Genomic DNA, 19,786 nt, shown 5'->3' with positions numbered 1-19,786 from the left:
CCAAATTACCTCAGGGATTAGAAATTAGTGCCGTCTGAGGCTCATTTTCGTTCTCCGACATTTCTAATGGATTCATTTCAGAAGGGCCGGTAACAATGTGGTCCCCATTATGGACAAATGGGTGGGTAATTTCTATCCTGCACAAAATAACTGCAAACCTCTTTAGCGTTTCTGTGAGAGAGCAGAGGCAGAGAAGAGCAAACAACAACAAGGACACGACACAGGAAACAGGGAAATGATCAACAAGAATGTATAGATGATTATGAGTCATGCTTGAACACAGCAGCATGTGTGAAAGGACAATGAAACCATATCATGCTGAGGCTGGTGGGCCTGAGTCTGAATCTCGTTTAGAAACAGCTGCTTTATGCTGTTTGAACAATTATAGTAACAAACATGTTTCTGGGTAAACTGTTGATTGAAACAATAATACAAAAAACAGACAAAACCCCCAAAATCACATGACATCATATCAATAGTCCTATGACCAAGCACTTGGTGATGGTGGCAATGAAAAACCTCCGTCAGAATCAGGCTCAGGGAGGGGCGGGGCCATCTGCCCCGAATGGTTGGGGTGAGAGAAGGAAGACGGGATGAAGACATGCAGTGGGAGAGAGACAGAGGTTCATAATAATAAACCATTGAATCCAGAGAGGTGTATAAACACATAGTGACTAAAGAAGAAACACCCAGTGCATCATGGGAATCCCCCGGCAGCCTACGTCTATTGCAGCATAACTAAGGGAGGATTCAGGGTCACCTGGTCCAGCCCTAACTATATGCTTTAGCAAAGAGGAAAGCTTGAATCTTGAAAGTAGAGATAGTGTCTGTCTCCTGAATCCAAGCTGGAAGCTGGTTCCACAGAAGACTAAAGGCCAGGAGAGAAGCCGGTATAGGAGAAATACGCTCTCTGGATGACAGGATATTTCTAACTTTAGAGATGTTGCACAAATGGAAGAAAGCAGTCTTACATACCGTATTTTCACGACCATAAGACGCACTGTACTAAAAGGCGCAGTCTCAGTTATGTGTGCCATTACTGTATTTAACACACACATAAGGCGCACTGGATCATAGGGCGCATACAAGTACCGTATGCGTATTTAAAAATAAAGCGGGAGCAAACCTGAGTTTGGTACCTTACTCACATTTTTATTACCAATAATCGTCATCATCAACAACACACAAGCATACAAGTGTGCGTATTTAAAAATAAAGCAGGAGCAAAACAAAGTTCGGTACTCACATTTTTATCATCAATCAAACCCATCGAAGTCCTCATCCTCTGTGTCTGAATTGAACAGCTGCGCTAAATCTCCATCAAACATGCCAGGTTCACTTTCTTCACCGTCAGAGTCACTTTCCGTGCCGTGCGGCTCCTCGGAAATGATGCCGGCTTTTGCGAAAGCTCGAACAACAGTGCCAGCAGACATGTTAGCCCAAGCATCTACAATCCATTGGCAAATTGTGGCGTAACTCGCCCGGCGCTGCCTTCCACTCTTTGTGCCAAGCACAACAGTAAAAGAAGACTTTTCATACCCCGTTGTGCGTATCGCTACCGTGCTGGTCCCCTTCTCCACAGTGTGACTCACTGGGATGTCAAAAGTGAGCGGGACCTCGTCCATGTTAGTGATGTGGCTGGGCTGGATGTGTTTGCTGCAGTAGGGGCGGAAGATGGCCAGCTTTTCCTTATAATCCGCTGGAAGTTGCTGCGCTACCGTAGTCCTGGTCCGGATGGAAAAATGGCACCGTTTCATAAAAAGTGAAAGTGAAACTGCTTTTAGCCGAATGGTGACCGTCGAAACGCTTCTCCCGCTCGTTCTTTGCTCGATGATCCACCGCTCGAGTCTTTCCTCCAACTCTGCCACACTTCACCCTTTAGCGTTCTCATGGTGTTCTCTACTACGTCCTCATTACAACACACAGGGCGCACTGCGCTATAGGGCGCGCCGTACTTTTTGAAGAAAATCTAAGACTTTTAAGTGCGCCTTATGGTCGTGAAAATACGGTATTTGTTTAATATGTGCGTTGAAGGACATGTCCTGGTCAAAAATGACTCCAAGGTTCCTCACAGCGTTACTGGAGACCAAGGTAATGCCATCCAGAGTAAGAATCTGGTTAGATACCATATTTCTAAGATTTTCAGGGCCGAGTACAATAACCTCAGTTTGATCTGAAGTAAGAAGCAGAAAGTTAGCGGCCATCCAGGTCTTTGTGTCTTTAAGACATTCCTGCAGTTTAACTCATTGGTGTGTGTTATCTGGCTTCATGGACAGATAGAGCTGGGTGTCATCTGCATAGCAGTGTAAATGTATGCTATGTCTTCTAATGATGCTGCCTAAGGGAAGCATGTATAATGTAAACAGAACTGGACTTATGTGAACAAATGGGAGTCTGAAACAAATTAATGACGAAGCCGCTGGCGTGGCTCATTTATGCACACGGTTTCTTTGAGTGGGGGAGCTGAATGCACTGTGTGCAAACATGCAAGCATGTTTCTTCTGAGTTTCATATGTTTTTATATGTTTTAGAAAGTCTATACAGTGTTGGGGGAAGTCATTGTCGCTGATCAGCTTAATACTAAAACATTTTACTTTGCAACGAGGCAAAACGGTCTTTTTTTAGTAAAAAAGTAGTTTTGATGTTCATCACTTAGAAAGAATTTTCTTTGTTGCCTGATTGTCACAGCTTGAAAGAACGAGTAAAAACAAAAAAACTAAATTAACTGGGATTAGAATAAGAGTTAGGGTGGTCACGGATGACCTCTCAGACTCCGAGTTCACTTAGAGTCAAACAAAGCACCTCTGGTTCTCTGTTAGTTCATTAATTAATGGCGTCTGGTGGCGTTGGGGTCATCGGTGGGGGATAACTTTAAAATGATGCAATGCATTCATTTAAACTGAAATGAAACTGCATCAAACGACATAAACGACATCGTTCAGCAGCACTAGACTGCATGTGACAGTAAGAAACTGAACCAATTAACAGTCATTTAGTCGTAACTGAATAGTCCTTAATGCTCCTCGTTTTGCTCCACGACCCCGTAGAACTCCGGGCAGGGCCGCTGACGGTCCTCACACCCTACTTTGATAACCACTGCAGCTAAATCGGGCCCCTATTAGAAGCTGAAGAGGTTATCTGTCTGCTGTAGTCATCCCAGCTGTCCAGTGTCCGATTAAAAACTGCGACTCGCAGACACTCCCTCCGAGGATTGTGGGCGAGAGCATAATGTCTTCCGACACACGTTCAGTCACTGCTGCCCATCGAAGGCGACGGAAAGAATACCAGCGTTTTTTTCTCCCCCCGTCTTTCATGGGAGGGCGATTTACTGGCAACAAATTGCTGGGAAGACACATCAAAAGTCAATGAGATGAGAAAAGTGAGGACGGATAGATGGGATAACACGCGGGGGAGGTCTGAAGGCGGTGAGTGCTGCGGCACAAGTTTGAGGGGAAAGAGGGCAATAACATTTCAATCTCTATCAGTCCTGATCTGGAGGAGGGAGAGGGGAGTGGTGCGTTTCATCTGCGGGGAAAATTTGCTTTGAGAAATGGCCCTGGGAGAGAGAGAGGAGAGGCATGGACAGCACAGAAAGATGGAGATGGAGATTGGGATAACACCAACACTGTGGGGGGAAAATGAATTGAGTGCGAGTCGCTCTTATCGCACCTCCAGCCAGGAAAAAAACATCTACCTGCACGTCGGAAACTCCGGAAAACTTTCCTGTGTGTGATCAGCCTCATCTTTATCCCCCCAAACACATTTAGACTGCCTAAAGAAATGAGATGTGAGATAAACAGCGCCGTCCTCTGTCTGCGCTCCCGGCTCGGTTAAATCCTCCCGAATCGGACAGATCAGACAAACGGGGGGGGACGCGATTACTGATGAGAGACTGGGGAGGGACTGTCTCACTTTCAGCTTGTAATTAATTTTGTTTGCAAAGCAGATGCCAGCTTCGTTCTGCTCGGACGTAAAACAGGAACCACACGAACCGCCGGCACCAGCAGCCTCGCTGTTAGCAGCCAGTAAGACGGTGATGTGCCGAAAAGGGAATTCTGATGTTTCCATGTGCAAACAGACTGTAGTGAGCAGGATTTATGAAGCACATTTATCCCACAGTATCATCAATCCAGTCTTTTTGGTCCCTGTTTGTAGAACTGTCAGGTTATATTTGTTTCAGTATCTGCTGCCCTCTAAAGTTCTCTTGAAAAACACATTTTTAATGTTTTAATGACACTTTTTGCTTTTTAAAGCATCGGTACAGTCCCGATCAAACGTTTAAGATCACTTGAAAACTGGCACAAAAAAATCCTATTTTGCATGGTTGGATCTTAACAGGGTTCCAGGTGGAGCTTCATCATGCAACAAGAAGAAATGGGAGTGAGACGAAGCATGTTTTTGAGCATGCAGTTTATTAAAAACACTGAAACAGGCAGTTTTACAGCTTTGGACCATGACCAAGGCCAAATCTGTCTATAAATGTGGATTGATTGTCACTTCCTATCAGGCAGTCACCCTGTCATGACGTTCTGATGGCAAAGGCAAAGAAATGTTCCCTTTTTGAACCTGGTCAGGTTGCAGAGTCTCTCGCAGCACTGCTGAGGTGGGACGCAGTAGGACAGTTATTTGGAATATCTTATGGAACAAAAAATTCACCAGCACTGAGCCGGAGGATCCAACTGGCTTTCCATCAAGACACTGGACGATCTCGACCCAAAGCAAGGCCGTTACTGGTGCCGACTGCAGCCCCATAACCATCAGATGCCCTCTGAGACTGAAGGGCTTCAAAAGGCCTCGTCTCTTTCGGACCATCCTGATCTAAATCCCACTGAGAACCTTTGGGGACGGATGGTAAGGGAAGTTTAAAAAATGGACAAACAGTTCCAGACAGTAGATGTCCTTCGTGCGGCCGTCTTCACCACTTGGAGAAATGTTCCCACTCGTGGAAACGCTTGCATCAAGCACACCACAACATCCATACGCTCAACAATAACGCTGGAGCTGCTCATTACTGAGTTCATGTTTGGAACTTTGATTTCTGTTTTGGTTATTTTGAGGCGTGGTGCTAAGCCTTTGCTGTAAAACTGCCTGTTTCAGTTGTTTTTAAGAAACTGCAGGTTAAAAACATGTTTTGTGTCACTCTCATTTCTTCTTGTTGCACGTTGAAGCTCGACTTGGAACCTTGTTTAGATCCAACCATGCAAAATATGATTTCTGGCCATTTTTCAAGTGGCTTTAAACTTTTGATCGGGACTGTTTATCACTTTACCAAAATCCACCCACAGAGCTTCAGAAATCCTGACCTATAAATTTTCCAAACTTTCTGGAAGGCAGGAAAGCTCCACTAACACTTTACTTTCCCTCCATGTCGGCTCTCAGCTGGGGGAGTTTAGGAGATGTGTTTGGTGTGATGTTGCTTCTCCTGAAAATCTCAATCTGAATCCGTTTTAAACGCAAACGACTAAACTCTGACATTTTTTTATGCTTCAGTCACAGCAGGGGAAACAGACGGCAATAGCAATGAGTCAGTCTGTTGCTGCTCTGTGACTGAATGGGGTCAAGTTGGCAATTACACACAATTTGTTTGCTGTTAACTTGAATAAATCAGCAGCAATAATAAATCTGTTGCTTTCTACATAAACAGAAATTTAAAATAACACTCAGAAACTAAATACTAAAGTATGTAAAAGCTGATGTATTAGCTGCAGGACGAGGATTTATCTACAAAATGACATGAAAGAGGTTGCTGTCTTATTTCTACTGGAGTGTGTCTGAGACTGGAGCTGTGGGGGACATTTTTCTTTTTAGGCAATTTTCACTAAAACAGCTCGAGATGAAATCCAAGTTTTAGGTTTTCCCACAGATTTATATTGGTACGTCACAGGAGCATGAGCCACTTTACATCATCTAAAATTTCAGGCACAACCAACCACTTCTCGTGAACACCTGGAAGTTGCTGTTGTGGTTTAAAGAGACAGCTAATTGTCTCCTAATGTTGTTTAATGCATGTGATTAGACACCGGCCACATATGACAGCTGAGGTAAACAGCTTCCACTCACTGCAGACACACAGCTGATGGAGTTGTTGGCCTGACAGCAGCTATCGTAGCGAAGACTGTGCTCTTAAAATGAGAGAGGAAAAAACAGAACTCAGAATTCATTCTGCTGACATCTAGTGGTGAGGCACCCCTGTACCTTTAGACCAGGGGTGGGCAATTCCAGGCCCCGAGTGCTGGTGTCCCTGCAGGGTTTAGATGTGTCCTTGAACCAACACAGATGATTTAAATGGATAAATTAGCTCCTCGACATGTCCTGAAGTTCTCCAGAGGCCTGGTAACGAACTAACCATGTGATTCAGGTGTGTTGACCCAGGGTGAGATCTAAAACCTGCAGGACACCGGCCCTCAGGGCCTGGAATTGCCACCCCTGGTCTAGAAACAGGCATCACAGCGAGACAAACTTCAGGCTATACATTTTTGTTTCCAAGCTGTATGAAGCCTGGAGTCATTTCTGTACTGTTTGACTAAAGGAAGTAAAATAGCTCCCAGAGACTCTGCAGTTGTAACTAATCAAGACTTCAGGCAGACGGTAGAGAGACGTGCGGCAGTGACATGCAGCATGAAACAACTGTTTCCTCTGAAGATTGAAGAACGTAAACAAAACTAAACCGTGGATCATGAAAGAGCAGGATGTGGACACTTACAGAGTATTACTGTAGGTACAGCACACACCCGGGAGGCCAACATAAACATACAGGCTGTACATTTACACAGTGTCTACATGTCCATTTTACATATAGTGCGCACAATATCCATCAGCACATATGTGTATGAAGGTGCACAATAGATCGCACGTGTATTAATATTAATATGTCACAGAGAGGGTTACAAAGCAGGGGCTGCATTACATGCTAAGAGTTTACCGTATATTAGAGATAGATTTCTCTTCCTGTTTGGGGGGTACTGGTACATGATGGTGTGTGTGTGTGTGTGTGTGTGTGTGTGTGTGTGTGTGTGTGTGAGAGAAGCTCTGTGCTTGTTTTCTCCTAATGGCCATTATGCAACACAGGGGGACTCATAACTCAGAAGGAGAAGCCGGGAGATTAGATCTTCATTACTGCAGCAGCAACTGCTCTCACAGAGTGTGTGTGTGTGTGTGTGTCTGCAAGCTGCTAAATCATCTAAATTGCTATGCGTGCTCGTAAAAGTGTAAAAGTGTTCAAAAACAACAAAACGCATGTTTCCTGCGTTTTGCTGCTTTTTTTCATTCACGTTTATTTGATGCAACGAGAGTAAAAAAATGAAAAATGTTTCATGTTTTCAGCACAAATCAAAAGCTGATTCGAAGCGAGACTCCCCGGAGCGATTTCCCACTCAGTCAGAGATCTTTCACTTAAAGTGAAAATGGGAAAATCACCTCCCTCCACCTGTCGACTTATTTTCAGGACGAATTAAATATTAAAAGCACAGAGTTGTCTGTAATAGATCAGAAGTGTGTGACTGTTTGTGTTACTGAACACGATGGATTCGAGCCCCACGTTCATTCTCATTTTTCATCATCATCATCGTCTCCTTCGTCCAATCATCAGGCAGCTTTAACCCTGGTTTTCCTTCCTTTATTTTCATGTCCTCTCCCATCTTTATTTCATTTCTTTCATTTCCTTTGTCCTGTCCTCATTCCTCCTGCTTCCTTCCTCCCCTCTCTTCCTTTTTCCATTCCTTTAATCTTTCCTTTCCTTGATTCATTTCTCTTATTTTTATTTTCTTTCATTTCCTCCTTCATTTCTTTTTTATTACCTTTTCTTTATTTTCCCCCTTTTTTACTTTCCTTTTCCTATTTCCTCATTCTTTCTTTCCTTGTTTGTTCCCTTTTCTTTCTTGCTTCCTTTCTTCCTCTCCTTATTGCCTTTAGCTGTCTTTCCTGTCTTCCTTTCTTTTTCTCTTTGTTGTTCCTTTGTGCCTTTTACTCCTTGTTTTTTTAATCTATTTATTTTGGTTCCTTTTTTCTGTCCTTTCTATTTTTTTCTCGTCCCCAGTCTTTCCTTCCTTTTTGCTTTTCCTTTTTATTTATTTTTCCCTTTCTATGCCTCAAACTCTATTATTTTTTTCCTTTTTCTTTCTCTCCTTCCTTGTTTCCTTTTCCCTTTGCCCTCCCTCCCTTTTCTTTAATTCTTCTTTCCTTGCAGAGTTTTTCCCTTCCTTGTTTCCTTGTCTCCTTGTCCTTTCAGTGTTACATAATAAAGTTGGACCTCTTCTTAAAGGCAGATGTCCTGGTGCATTTCTACATTGCTGTGTTACCGCCTACAGTCACACATAAATTACTACGATGGCGTAACACTGTGCATAACCACACACTGCGTACTGCTCTACCACTGTCTGCATTGTGCAGATGAGGGATGACTTCAGTTATTCAGGGAGCTAATCAGGCTTTCATGATGAAACCATGGCAGCGCGCTGCTGCGGAGGTCAGGGTGACGCAGTGATGTCACGCGTGTGGTTTCATTATACCTGCTGCTCCTCGGTGCTGATTAATCGACTGTAAGACAGCAGCAACCTGCATTTACAGGTTTGGAATTAAAACCTCATCCATCCTGTTAAATACTAAGTGGTTTGATGTGGAGGAGAGCTCGCTGTTGTGAACGGGGCCGCCGTTAATCGAGGTTACCGTAACATGGTTAACAACTTTTTCACTGATTGGAAAAATTAATCGCTGTCGTGTGAACGATGGCTGCCTTCTTTCACAAAGCACGGCGCAGCGCTGCACAGCCGACTGTGAAACCGTGAAACTTAAATATGCGACCGCGCTGCTGTCGACGAACCGTTTTCACTCTTTCTCAAAGCGACTGTCGAGCGGAGGGTCGACAGGAAGTTCCATCAGACATAAAAACACTGCACGCGGTGTTAACATCCAGTGTTCAGCATCACGCTGCTCTATAAGCCAAATAAACGGTTCAGGAGCCTGTCCAGATGTGTAAGCTGTCAGATCCACTGATGCTGATGCTAAACAAGGCGTCCCTGGACTATGTGTACGACTTCTCTGCATCATGCAGCCTGGTGCAGAGTTCCTGAGCTCGTGCACTGATTCCATCACACAATCAGCTGAAGGCTTCAACATCCTGGACATGCAGCTCTGATTATCAGTCTTTTCTCTTCTGATGACATCATCAACTATGTTGAGGGAAATTATTTTGAAATCTTTCCATAGTCAGTTTGTAGTTTTGGTTTTAATCTTTACTTTTGTTAAACTCTGCCTCTCCGATGCTCTTTCTTACCCACTCGTGTTGCTGACCTGCTGCCAGTCAGAAAGTTTCCCTCCAGCTGTTTCTTCTTAGCACCGCCTACTTTTTCCATCCTGTTTTATAGAGACGTGTTGCTGCAATCAAATTCAAAGTCAGCCATGTCTCTCTTAAAGCATGTGTCCAGGTTACACATCGGATATTTTTTGCGCTCTGTTTGTGTTTTGTTTTTAACATTTTACCCAGAACCGGGTTGTGTAACACTACTTGGTATATATATCCAGCATATCCAGGCTCTGGCAGTACAGACATGAAGTCCTGACAGAAGAGCTAAAACAGGAAAAAGTCAACAGGAAATAAAAAACCTGCCGTCTGCCGCCGGAACAAGAAAAGGAAAAAGTGCAGCACAAACATGAAAACTGTGCAGGAAATGAGCGAGCAGATTACTTTTCTGGCATTTACTCAGCCGTCCGTAGCCTTCGTGGACACAGACGAGGGAAACACATCAGAAACAGCGAAGGTTAGAAAAGAAAATCTCTGATGATGTTTGGAAGCTTTATAATGTGTAAAAATGTGATTTATAATAACAAGTAAAGACAAACTCAGATCAGGACGGACTGACTGATGCACCACAGAGCAGGTAAATTACGTTTTTCTTCAATAAACACATTTTGATCGTTCTGCAGCGCCCTACACGATGGACCAGGGAGGAGTCACTCCGCTGTTCGACTCGATCGTCTGAGGCAAAGACTCCACGTCAGCCAGTGGACAGTTTGGAAAATATGAAGGCCATCAGATTTGGACTGAACTGTATTTTCATGAGTTTCACAGTTTTTCGTTTCATGCTACACTCGTCACTTTAAGTAACAAGTTACTAACTGAAACCTTCTGATGATGCAGTTAAACACAAAGTTTCCTGCAAACAAGCCTTTCATTTACAGTTCAAGTCTACAGTTTCATTGCACGTGTACAATAAATACGAATAAAGGGCTGTTCTATTCTAATTTACTTTTTCCTGCAGATGAAATTATGCTCTTCTTTTTCTTGTTCTGAGATATTTCCAGTATCAAACCTCTTTAGAAAACGCTCTGGTTGCCATGGCAAAATGTGTGTTTAACCAGGTGGCAAGTAGTTGCAGACTGCTGCTCGATGAAATCGGTGACAAAGAGCGGTCGCCGCGGTCGCCTGTAGTTTACCTCGAAGACGCCAGCGAGACTGAAAAGACGGATCAAACTAAACCAGAAACAGCTCGCCTTCAAAGTAAAAGTTCTGCCTTGGCATTGTAACCAACAGGGTTCAAAGGCTTCCACTTTTACTTTGGAGGCGAACTCTTTCTGTTTCCAGTCTGCAAGTTTGATGTTTTACATTCAAATATGGCAGCAACACTCAGTGATTGGCTGGCTCGGGCTGCTTCATCTTTCTGAGCTCCACCTCTGCGCGGCTTGTTTCAGCACACAGCATAATGACAGCTGCTGAGACGGCCTCACAAAATCATAAAGTTTCTGTGGATATTCATATTTTCTTAATTCATTGGTGCAGATGTGTGCTCTAATGACAAATATCACATTCTGATAAATGTGAAACGCTTTGCTGTGGCTTCATAAAGCAACGAGCGCTCCATCATTAAACTACGCAGTCGTGCGTTTCAAGCAAAGAGACATATGATTGACGGGTGTTGATTGGCTCTTTGAGGGAGGGGCGGGACCACAGATTTCTATCCAACAGACTTTGAATGATTCTTCTTTGTAATGTCTCCGACTCCTTTAACTTCCTGCTTTTATCTATTATCCAAGATGGCGCCGAGTATGGCAGCCTCGTCGCGAGCTCCCCCAAGCAACGGCTTTCTTCTGTGTTTAATTTTACTTTTCCTTTATTTTTTCACGAGCAGCACTTGTCTCCTTGTGTACGACCGACAAACCTTACTGGACATAAAAGACGGTCTTTCTTATAACTTTCCGGAGTTCAAGTTTTGCAACACGGACGCTCCGTTTGCAGACCCCCCATTCATCTCACCTGAGACGCCTTTGTTCTCTGGCCCTGGAGGCCGCAAACGCCGACACAGGAAGAAGATCTGGCGTTCTGGTTCGACTGAGACGGCGCACTTACAGACCACCGTTACCCAGTTTATTACTGGCTAATATGCAGTCTCTGGAGAACAAGCTGTGCGAGCTTCGGGCACGGATCTCATTCCAGCGAGAGATGCGGGACTGCTGCGTGATCTGCCTCACAGAAACCTGGCTATCGGACAAAGTACCGGACTCCGCAATACAACTGCCGGGGTTCTCCGTGCACCGCGCGGACAGGTCACAGGATCTTACTGGGAAAAGCAGAGGCGGTGGTGTATGTTTCATGATCAACAACAGCTGGTGTGATTATGCGAACGTGCACCCGGTCAAATCCTTCTGCTCACCGGACCTGGAGTACCTGATGATTAAGTGCCGGCCATTCTGGCTACCGAGGGAATTTACAGCAGTGATTATTACGGCTGTTTACATTCCCCCACAAGCCGACACTGACCGAGCACTCAGGGAACTGTACAGCGCAATCAGCAGCGAGGAAACCGCACACCCAGAGGCAGCGTTTATCACAGCCGGAGACTTTAATAAGGGAAACCTGAAGAAAGTCTCACCCAAACTCCACCAACACATCCATTTTAACACTCGTGGAGATCGGCTACTCGACCACTGCTACACCTCTTTCCGGGATGCGTACAAAGCCCTCCCCCGCGCCCCATTCGGCCAATCAGATCACTGCTCCATCCTGCTCCTGCCCGCCTACAGGCAGAAGCTGAAACAGGAAGCTCCAACCCGGAGGGCGGTGCACTGTTGGACGGACCAATCGGAGTCTGCGCTGCGGGACTGTTTTGATCACGCGGACTGGGAAATGTTTCACGTGGCTGCTAGGAACATTGATGAATACACAGACTCAGTCTGTGGATTTATCAGGAAATGCGTGGAAGATGTCGTCCCATTCAGAACAGTCAAATCCTTCCCAAATCAAAAACCCTGGATTAACGGAGATGTTCGCGCGGCACGGAACACCGCCTTTGCCTCCGCGAACACATCGGACTACAAACACGCACATTACCAACTCCGGAAGACGATCAAAGCAGCCAAACGTGAGTACAGGGACAGGGTGGAGCAACAGTTTGACAACCCTCGGAGTATGTGGCAGGGACTAAACACGATCACAGACTTTAGAGGGAAAACCAGCACACCGCAGACCACGGCCTCTCTGTGTGAGGATCTAAACGTATTCTACGCTAGATTCGACACGGCGAACACCATGAGACCGGACAGTGTGCGCACCGCGGATGACGTCAGTGCGCACACTGTGTCTGAGGAGGATGTGCGGAAGTGCTTCAGGAAGGTGAACGCACGCAAAGCTACTGGTCCGGACGGGATTCCCGGCCGCGTCCTCAGGTCATGCGCGGCTCAGCTGGCTGGAGTGTTCACGCACATCTTCAACCTTTCCCTCTCTCTGTCTGTAGTCCCAGCCTGCTTCAAAATGGCCACCATCGTCCCTGTACCCAAATCCTCCACCATCTCATCATTGAACGACTGGCGACCTGTAGCCCTGACCCCCATCGTAAGCAAATGCTTCGAGAAGCTGGTCAGGGACTTCATCTGCTCTGCACTACCCGACTCACTGGACCCTCTACAGTTTGCATACCGCCACAACAGGTCCACTGATGATGCCATAGCCCTGACACTACACACTGCCCTGTCACACCTGGAGAAGAGAGACACGTATGTGAGGATGCTGTTTGTAGATTACAGCTCAGCATTCAATACCATCGTTCCCTCGAAGCTGGACAGGAAACTGCAGGATCTAGGACTGAGCAGCTCCCTCTGCAGCTGGATCCTTAGCTTCCTGTCTGACAGACGCCAGGTGGTCAGACTGGGCAGCATCACCTCATCCCCCATCACACTGAACACTGGTGCTCCACAGGGGTGTGTACTGAGCCCTCTCCTGTACTCACTCTACACCTACGACTGCACAGCCACTAACAGCTCCAACATCATTGTGAAGTTTGCAGACGACACTACAGTGGTGGGTCTTATCACCAACGGTGATGAGACGGCTTACAGGGAGGAGGTCAGCGCCCTGACCCACTGGTGTCAAGACAACCATCTCACCCTCAACGTCGCAAAGACAAAGGAGTTGATAGTGGACTTCCGGAGGTGCAGAGAAGTACACACCCCCATCACCATCAACGGCGCTGCTGTGGAGAGAGTGAGCAGCTTCCGGTTCCTTGGAGTACATCTGGCTGAGGATCTTACGTGGTCAGTACACACAAACAAAACAGTGAAGAAGGCGCAGCAGCGCCTCTTCTTTCTCAGGAGACTGAAAAGATTCGGCATGAGCCCCCGCATCCTCAGGACCTTCTATCACTGTGCCATTGAGAGCATCCTCACTGGATGCATCACCACCTGGTATGGCAACAGCACCGCCTACAACTGCAAAGCTCTCCAGCGAGTAGTGCGGTGCTCTGAACGGATAATTGGAGGTGAGCTTCCCTCCCTCCAAGACATCTACAGGAAGCGGTGCCTGAGGAAAGCGGGGAGGATCATCAAGGACTCCAGTCACCCCAGCATAAACTGTTCAGACTGCTTCCATCAGGAAGGAGGTTCTGCAGCATCCGGTCCCGTACCAGCAGACTGAGAGACAGCTTCTTCCACCAGGCCATCAGACTGCTGAACACGTCATAGACACCTCAGCTTCACTACTGGAACTTCAACATTATGCACTCCATACTGTTTACTCTATTTAATTTGTAAAATATGTGTGTACACACACACACACACACACACACACACACACACACACACACACACACACACACACACGTAGGAAAATATTTAGCATACACATCCAGAAATGCATACACTATTATATATTGTACATATATTTATTAGTTTCAGATGTAGCCATTCTTGTATTTTGCTTGTTTACATTATTGTATTTTGCACAACTCTGTTGCTTGTGAAGCTCGCACACAAGAATTTCACTCACATGTGCTGTACCAATGTACCTGCACATGTGATGTGACAATAAAAGTGATTTGATTTGATTTGGTTTTCCTTAAATTACAAAAGTGGATTTTAAAGGGCAACGCTCCAGTTTTACTCTAAATATAATTTCAACCAAATACATCAGACGGCAGCCGGTTTATGTTTGACTGTCAGTTTTAATTTTTCACATTTTTAGACCCTTTTCTGCAGATGACAGGTGCCTCTGTAGAGGAGCTACGAATCAGGCCGATGAGTCAGCGCAGTCGCTAAATCCAAACGCACGTTTTCTCTTTAAACTGCTCTTTCTCTGCTTTCCATCCTATAAAGAGCTGATTGTGTTTTTCCTGCCAGCTCAGCAGCAGCAGATGAAGTCAGCTGACATTCATATCTGTGTCGTTACAGAGAGCGCCGCTATCAGACGCCGGTCGTGTAGCGGCAACATTAACAGCAGGCCGGAGGACACCCTGCAGCACTGTATGTGACTCTGAAAATAACCCAGAGTGGGCTGTAATGAGCTGTAGCGCCTTTAATGTGAGTCACTGATACATGTGCCTGTTATGGCCTTTTTGCACTTTTGCTACTATAATAAACCTTTTGTTACCAACAAAGCGACTCTTATGCTGTCTCCTGCACAAACATGTCGCTACAAAACCTGAACAGATTTCCTTCCCGGAGGCTTATGTAGCGATCAGGCGTAGATTACCCTGAAGGTGTGCTGTGGTATCACCAACATGTTAGCAGTATGTCCTTTAAGTCCTCTAAGCTGCGAGGCGGGCCTCCGTGGATCGGACTCGTTCGAGCTACAGCAGCTCGCCTTCGATCTCTACGTGCATCAGTGAGCCTGCAGACCAGAAACAACTAGAAGAGCTGCAGTCCTGGAGACGCTCTGACCCAGTCGTGCCTGTCTGATGGGTGTAATAACTAGCGACCAGCTGTATGTGGAGTTTGCATGTTACCCCCTAATCTTGCGCATCGTCAGCAACACTGAAAAACACGCCGTCATGACTCAGGAGCAAAGACTGTATATAAAGGCGGACATCGCCACGATGCAACACTCGTGACAGTCGCACTGATTCCTGTTCGTTGGGTTAAAATCCCTTCATTGCTCAAAGGTTAACGCTCCACCTGAAGAGTCTCACCAATGAAAACAGAATAAATGACAATTAAATGAAAGGAATAAACAGAGTTCATTTAAGGTCGTACAGCCGTTAGTTGCTCTTCTAGGAGTAAAAAAAACACCAGTGGTTAGTTTTCACCATCCTGGATAAAGTGAAGCAGCGCCTCAGTTTCCAAACCTGAGGGATCCAGGTGTGTTTTCCTTCCATCACATCAGCAGTTGTTTTCTCTTCTCCAACTTCAAACTTCAGCACAGAAGCTGCACGTCCAGCCCCAGCAGGGCCCAGGTGCCAAAGCTCAGTCTGAGCACTTAATGTTGAAGGAATCCCCACGTTTAATGAAGCAGAGCCTTCGTGAGGATATGAAAGACGCAGGCTGGGAGGGGCGGGCACCAACCGCAGCGCTCCGCTACGGCCAACACAACGACCGATGACGCTGAACTCCACCGACAGCAACAACGGCAGCTAATGGCGCTCCTCTGTGCGCCACAGGCTAACGCCGCTCTGAACAAACACGCCGCAGCGACACCGTCGGACGGGTTTGTGGTGTGGATGTTTGTCTGAAGCCATTTCCACAAGTTTAACCCCAGAAACGTGTGTGTGTGTAGATGTTTAGACATCTTTGTGAGGACAGAAAATTAGCATGAGTTTCAAGACATTTCTGAGACTCAAACTGTGGTTTTAGTCTCAGGGGTACAGCAGGGTGATGGTTAGGTTTAGGCTCAGCTTTCATTTGTGATGGGTTAGGGTCGGGGCACCTAGTGAGACCATTATGTCAGTGAGACGTCCTCACTGAGATATGGAAACCAGTGTGTGTGTGTCAGACAGGGTGGATTATCTGGTTCCACTTCCCCAAAAACACACGTGACACAAACACATGAAGAACTGTGTTTTGCTCTTTACTGAACACAGCGACGTGCTGGAGAATAATCAAAAATCGAATATTTTAGCTTTATTTGTTCCTCCCCCAGGAGGAAAACGTCTTCCGAGATCCGACACACACTCGGGCGACGTCGACTGCTCATCTGTTAAAGTATGAACTCACCCTCTTGATGTCCTTGCCGAAGGTCTCGCTGAAGCTCGAGCCGAGGATCTCAAACTGGACGTGGGAGTTGGAGCCGTTGTCCTTAAAGTCCATCGTACCCGTCAGACCTGTGATATTTCCCTGAAGAGGAGGGTGGCAGACAGAGAGGAGAGAGACGGGGGTTTAGAAGTCACGCAGGATGATCTGTGCTCGCCGTCTGACACAATCAGGCTTTCCCCAGAACCTTCAGATGCCCCACTTTCTTCTTTTATTACTTTGTGACGATCTTTGACTCGAGCTGCTACCTTCTTTACCTGCTACCTGATTATATTTGGTTATTTCAGGAACAGTTTGTAATCCGTGTTCAAACGAGACACGAGCTGAGAATGACAACTTCCTGTGCTATTGATGGATTTATGCTCCAGAAATCTGTCAATTTACCTGAACAATGACAGGCAGCAGGCCTCTTTTGTACTGGGAGCCTCGCAGCAGCGTGTATCAGCACCCATGCCAGGGGATAAATGCAGCAATACTACAGCCGTACACGTCTATGTTAAATATGAACACAAATCCTAAAAGCCCCTCCTGACTGAAATAATGAAAAACACGAGTCATCCACAAGACGACTCTTTCAAATGAGGATAACGTGTATGAGACGGGAGCATAACCCTGACCCCCGTCCCAGCAATCAGGCAGATGTTAACAGGTTAAAGGGGCAAGAAGAAAGGACCAGGTGACCTCTGAAACACCTGCTGCTACACTTCCTGCATCTTTAACACCGACACCGAAAATGTGAGGAACGCAGAGATCCCAGGGTGCAGTGGGAGCCAATAAATATAGACCTAAATATTTGATGACCATCTTTATCAGGTCTGGCTGCTCTGCAGAACGATGAGGCGCCATATAGAACATCATCAGAGTCTGACTGAATGAGTTCAGCCCGTGACTGCTGTGACTGAAGACGGTCATCACAGCAGGCCGGCCAACTAAATGTTCCTCTGTCAGCAGCAAAGGTCACGTTCGTCGTCACCTGGAGGAAATTAATGTTTGAAAATGTTTGGCTCTTTCAAAGATGTGTCCGAGTAAACGCATTCAACACACACCTGCCAGAGGAGGGACGCCGCTTTTCACGTCTTCGGATACGCGTGACATAAAAAGTTCTCGGCTTCTGCCATTTTTCACTCAGCGAATGTCGTCCTGTCTTTAAGTTATCGTCCATTTCATCAGCAAAGTAGCCCAGACTCGTCTGGGGGTAATGACCAACTCTGAGGTGAGACGCAGCAAAAGTGCGTCCATAACAATCAAACTGACAAACGACCGCCTGGAGCACGAAACAGGAGCCTCGAGGTTGGACGGGGAACCTCAGAAAGGGCGTGTTTGAGATGGAACAAGACCGAATGAATGTTTCCATCGCTAACCAGCTGGAATAATGGCTGCGGCAGTTTGAGGATTGTACAGCTCACATTCAGATTCATTACACTTGATGGATGCTGCAGGTGCAGCTCACGTTTGTTATTTCCAGAGCAGTTTGTGAAACGTTAAATGCAGCAACCTTGACCTCCGAGCGATGCCGGTCCAGTGCAGAGGCAGGACAGTTGGTCGTGTGAGGAGTCACAGCCTCATCAGCTCGGAGGTGAGGCTCCTCCCCCTCATCAGACGAGCTGCTGTTTTCGGCAGCTTTTTGGTATGAAATGAGAATTTTAAGCGGCCGCGTGCTCTGTCTGGCTCGTCCGCATACAAAGATGACTGCAGGAGTAATAATCCTTTGGTGGAACTCTGGATATTTCTGTCAATATCATTCAAGAACATGATGCTTTATGACTTTTCTACAGGAATCTGTAGGAAAGGAGCGCTAATGAGCTCGGCGGTGGTTACTCTGATGCGTGTCAGATAAGCAGACTCGTGTTTTAATAAAACACAACCGCGCGTGCTGGAGGGACTCATCAGCCCAGCCAAAGAGCATCTCTCTCCAATTAGACTGTGAGGACTGACTCCAGGTTGCTGCGCGCAATTTCACTGCATCTTTGATGTGCGATTGATTTTCTGTTGACAAAGCAGCTGTTTGTTCTTTTATTTTGAAAATTGTACAAATCAAATGCTCGCCTCGACTTTCTTTAAATAAATAACAGTTCTGAGAAAACTTTACTATTTTGAACCAAACTGAATGAGAGGCTGTACAGATAAAACTTCTTATTTGCACAGTTTTTGTAATGAAAGAAAAAGGCGAGTACTCGATTCAGGGTTAAATTCTTCCATCGTAAGTTTGATATCAGGGCTTAAACCAGCGGGCATGTTTTGGTCTGCTCTACTCTGGATGTGTTTTACCTTCTGGATGGTCTCCAGCATGGACCAGCCTCCGTTCCAGGGCTTGGTGGACTTCTTGATGCAGTTCAGGCTGGCCATGCTGTGCCACTTCCTGTCCTCCAGCTTCCTGTAGAAGGCGTTGGCAAGCATCAGCACGCTGTCGTACAGGTACAGGTTGGACACCTGAAGGCGAGACACGGGCAGGGTGAATACACGTGATCGCTTTTTCTTTCGATCAGCTTTTCACTGACTGTTACGTAACATCTGTCGAACGTGACGCGTGAAACAAACGTAACGTCACATCTGCAGGGCGATGAAGAATATAGATGCTAATATTTACTGTATGTGTGACAAAGATCTACGTTTACAGAATTTTCACTCTGGATCTCGAGAATGAAATCGTAGGTTTCTGCGAGTGAACACGTGAACGGGAGATGTGACGTGATTGGTGGAAGAGGACATTTATGAACATCTGCAAACACTGAGCACGTGTGACACAGCTGGATGCTGACACACACACACCCTACTTTTATTCTACTCTGTAATGTAAAATTATCATTATTTTAACTTTCGTGATCAGCTGCATGTTTTGTTCTGTCGGCCAGGTGAACGATCACGTGAAGATTTCATTCCTCTGTGATGGGAAACAACATCAAAATTTCTGGATCAGACAATTAATAAAGTCGTTGTTACATCTTATGGCTTCTGTCTCTTGCATGTGGTTAGTGTTACATTTCACAAGCACCCTCACATCATCTGTGACAGCTGACCTCTGTTACATGAAGCCTGCAGCACGTCTCCATGTGTCACTGAAGCACACATCAGTGTACAGCACACACCTGCGGCGACCTGCTGTGAGGCTCCTGCTTGTTTGTTGGCTTTCTTCCCCAACATGTAGCACCTACGTTCAGCTGTGCTTTCCTCAGTCGCTCTCTGATCCTCAGAGTTGCTCCTGTTGCACTTTATTCACGTCTGCACAAGTAGTTTGTGCCCAGAGGTCACAGAAAGCAGGCATGGACGTCCACCTGGAGCCTGATGATGAACTGTAACTCGCTCAGATCTTTCCTTGGTTTGCTCCTCTGCCTGCTGTGTG

At 46.1% G+C, this 19,786-nt stretch overlaps 1 protein-coding gene across 2 annotated transcripts in view; it reads right to left on the bottom strand.

Annotated features, from left to right (window-relative positions):
• Window positions 1–19,786, bottom strand: part of grid1b (glutamate receptor, ionotropic, delta 1b) — a 621,235-nt gene that overhangs the window by 57,174 nt on the left and 544,275 nt on the right. For both annotated transcript variants that reach the window (XM_080873797.1, XM_080873798.1), the window contains exons 7-8: window positions 18,715–18,876; window positions 16,411–16,530 (exon numbers count right to left, since the gene is read on the bottom strand). In XM_080873797.1, coding sequence (XP_080729923.1) covers window positions 16,411–16,530; window positions 18,715–18,876 — 282 coding nt within the window. The remainder of the gene's footprint in view (window positions 1–16,410; window positions 16,531–18,714; window positions 18,877–19,786) is intronic.

The sequence above is a fragment of the Rhamphochromis sp. 'chilingali' genome (genome assembly GCF_963969265.1).
Source record: "Rhamphochromis sp. 'chilingali' genome assembly, chromosome: 22".
Lineage (NCBI taxonomy): Eukaryota > Metazoa > Chordata > Actinopteri > Cichliformes > Cichlidae > Rhamphochromis > Rhamphochromis sp. 'chilingali'.
This window is presented reverse-complemented; position numbering and strand designations above follow the sequence as displayed.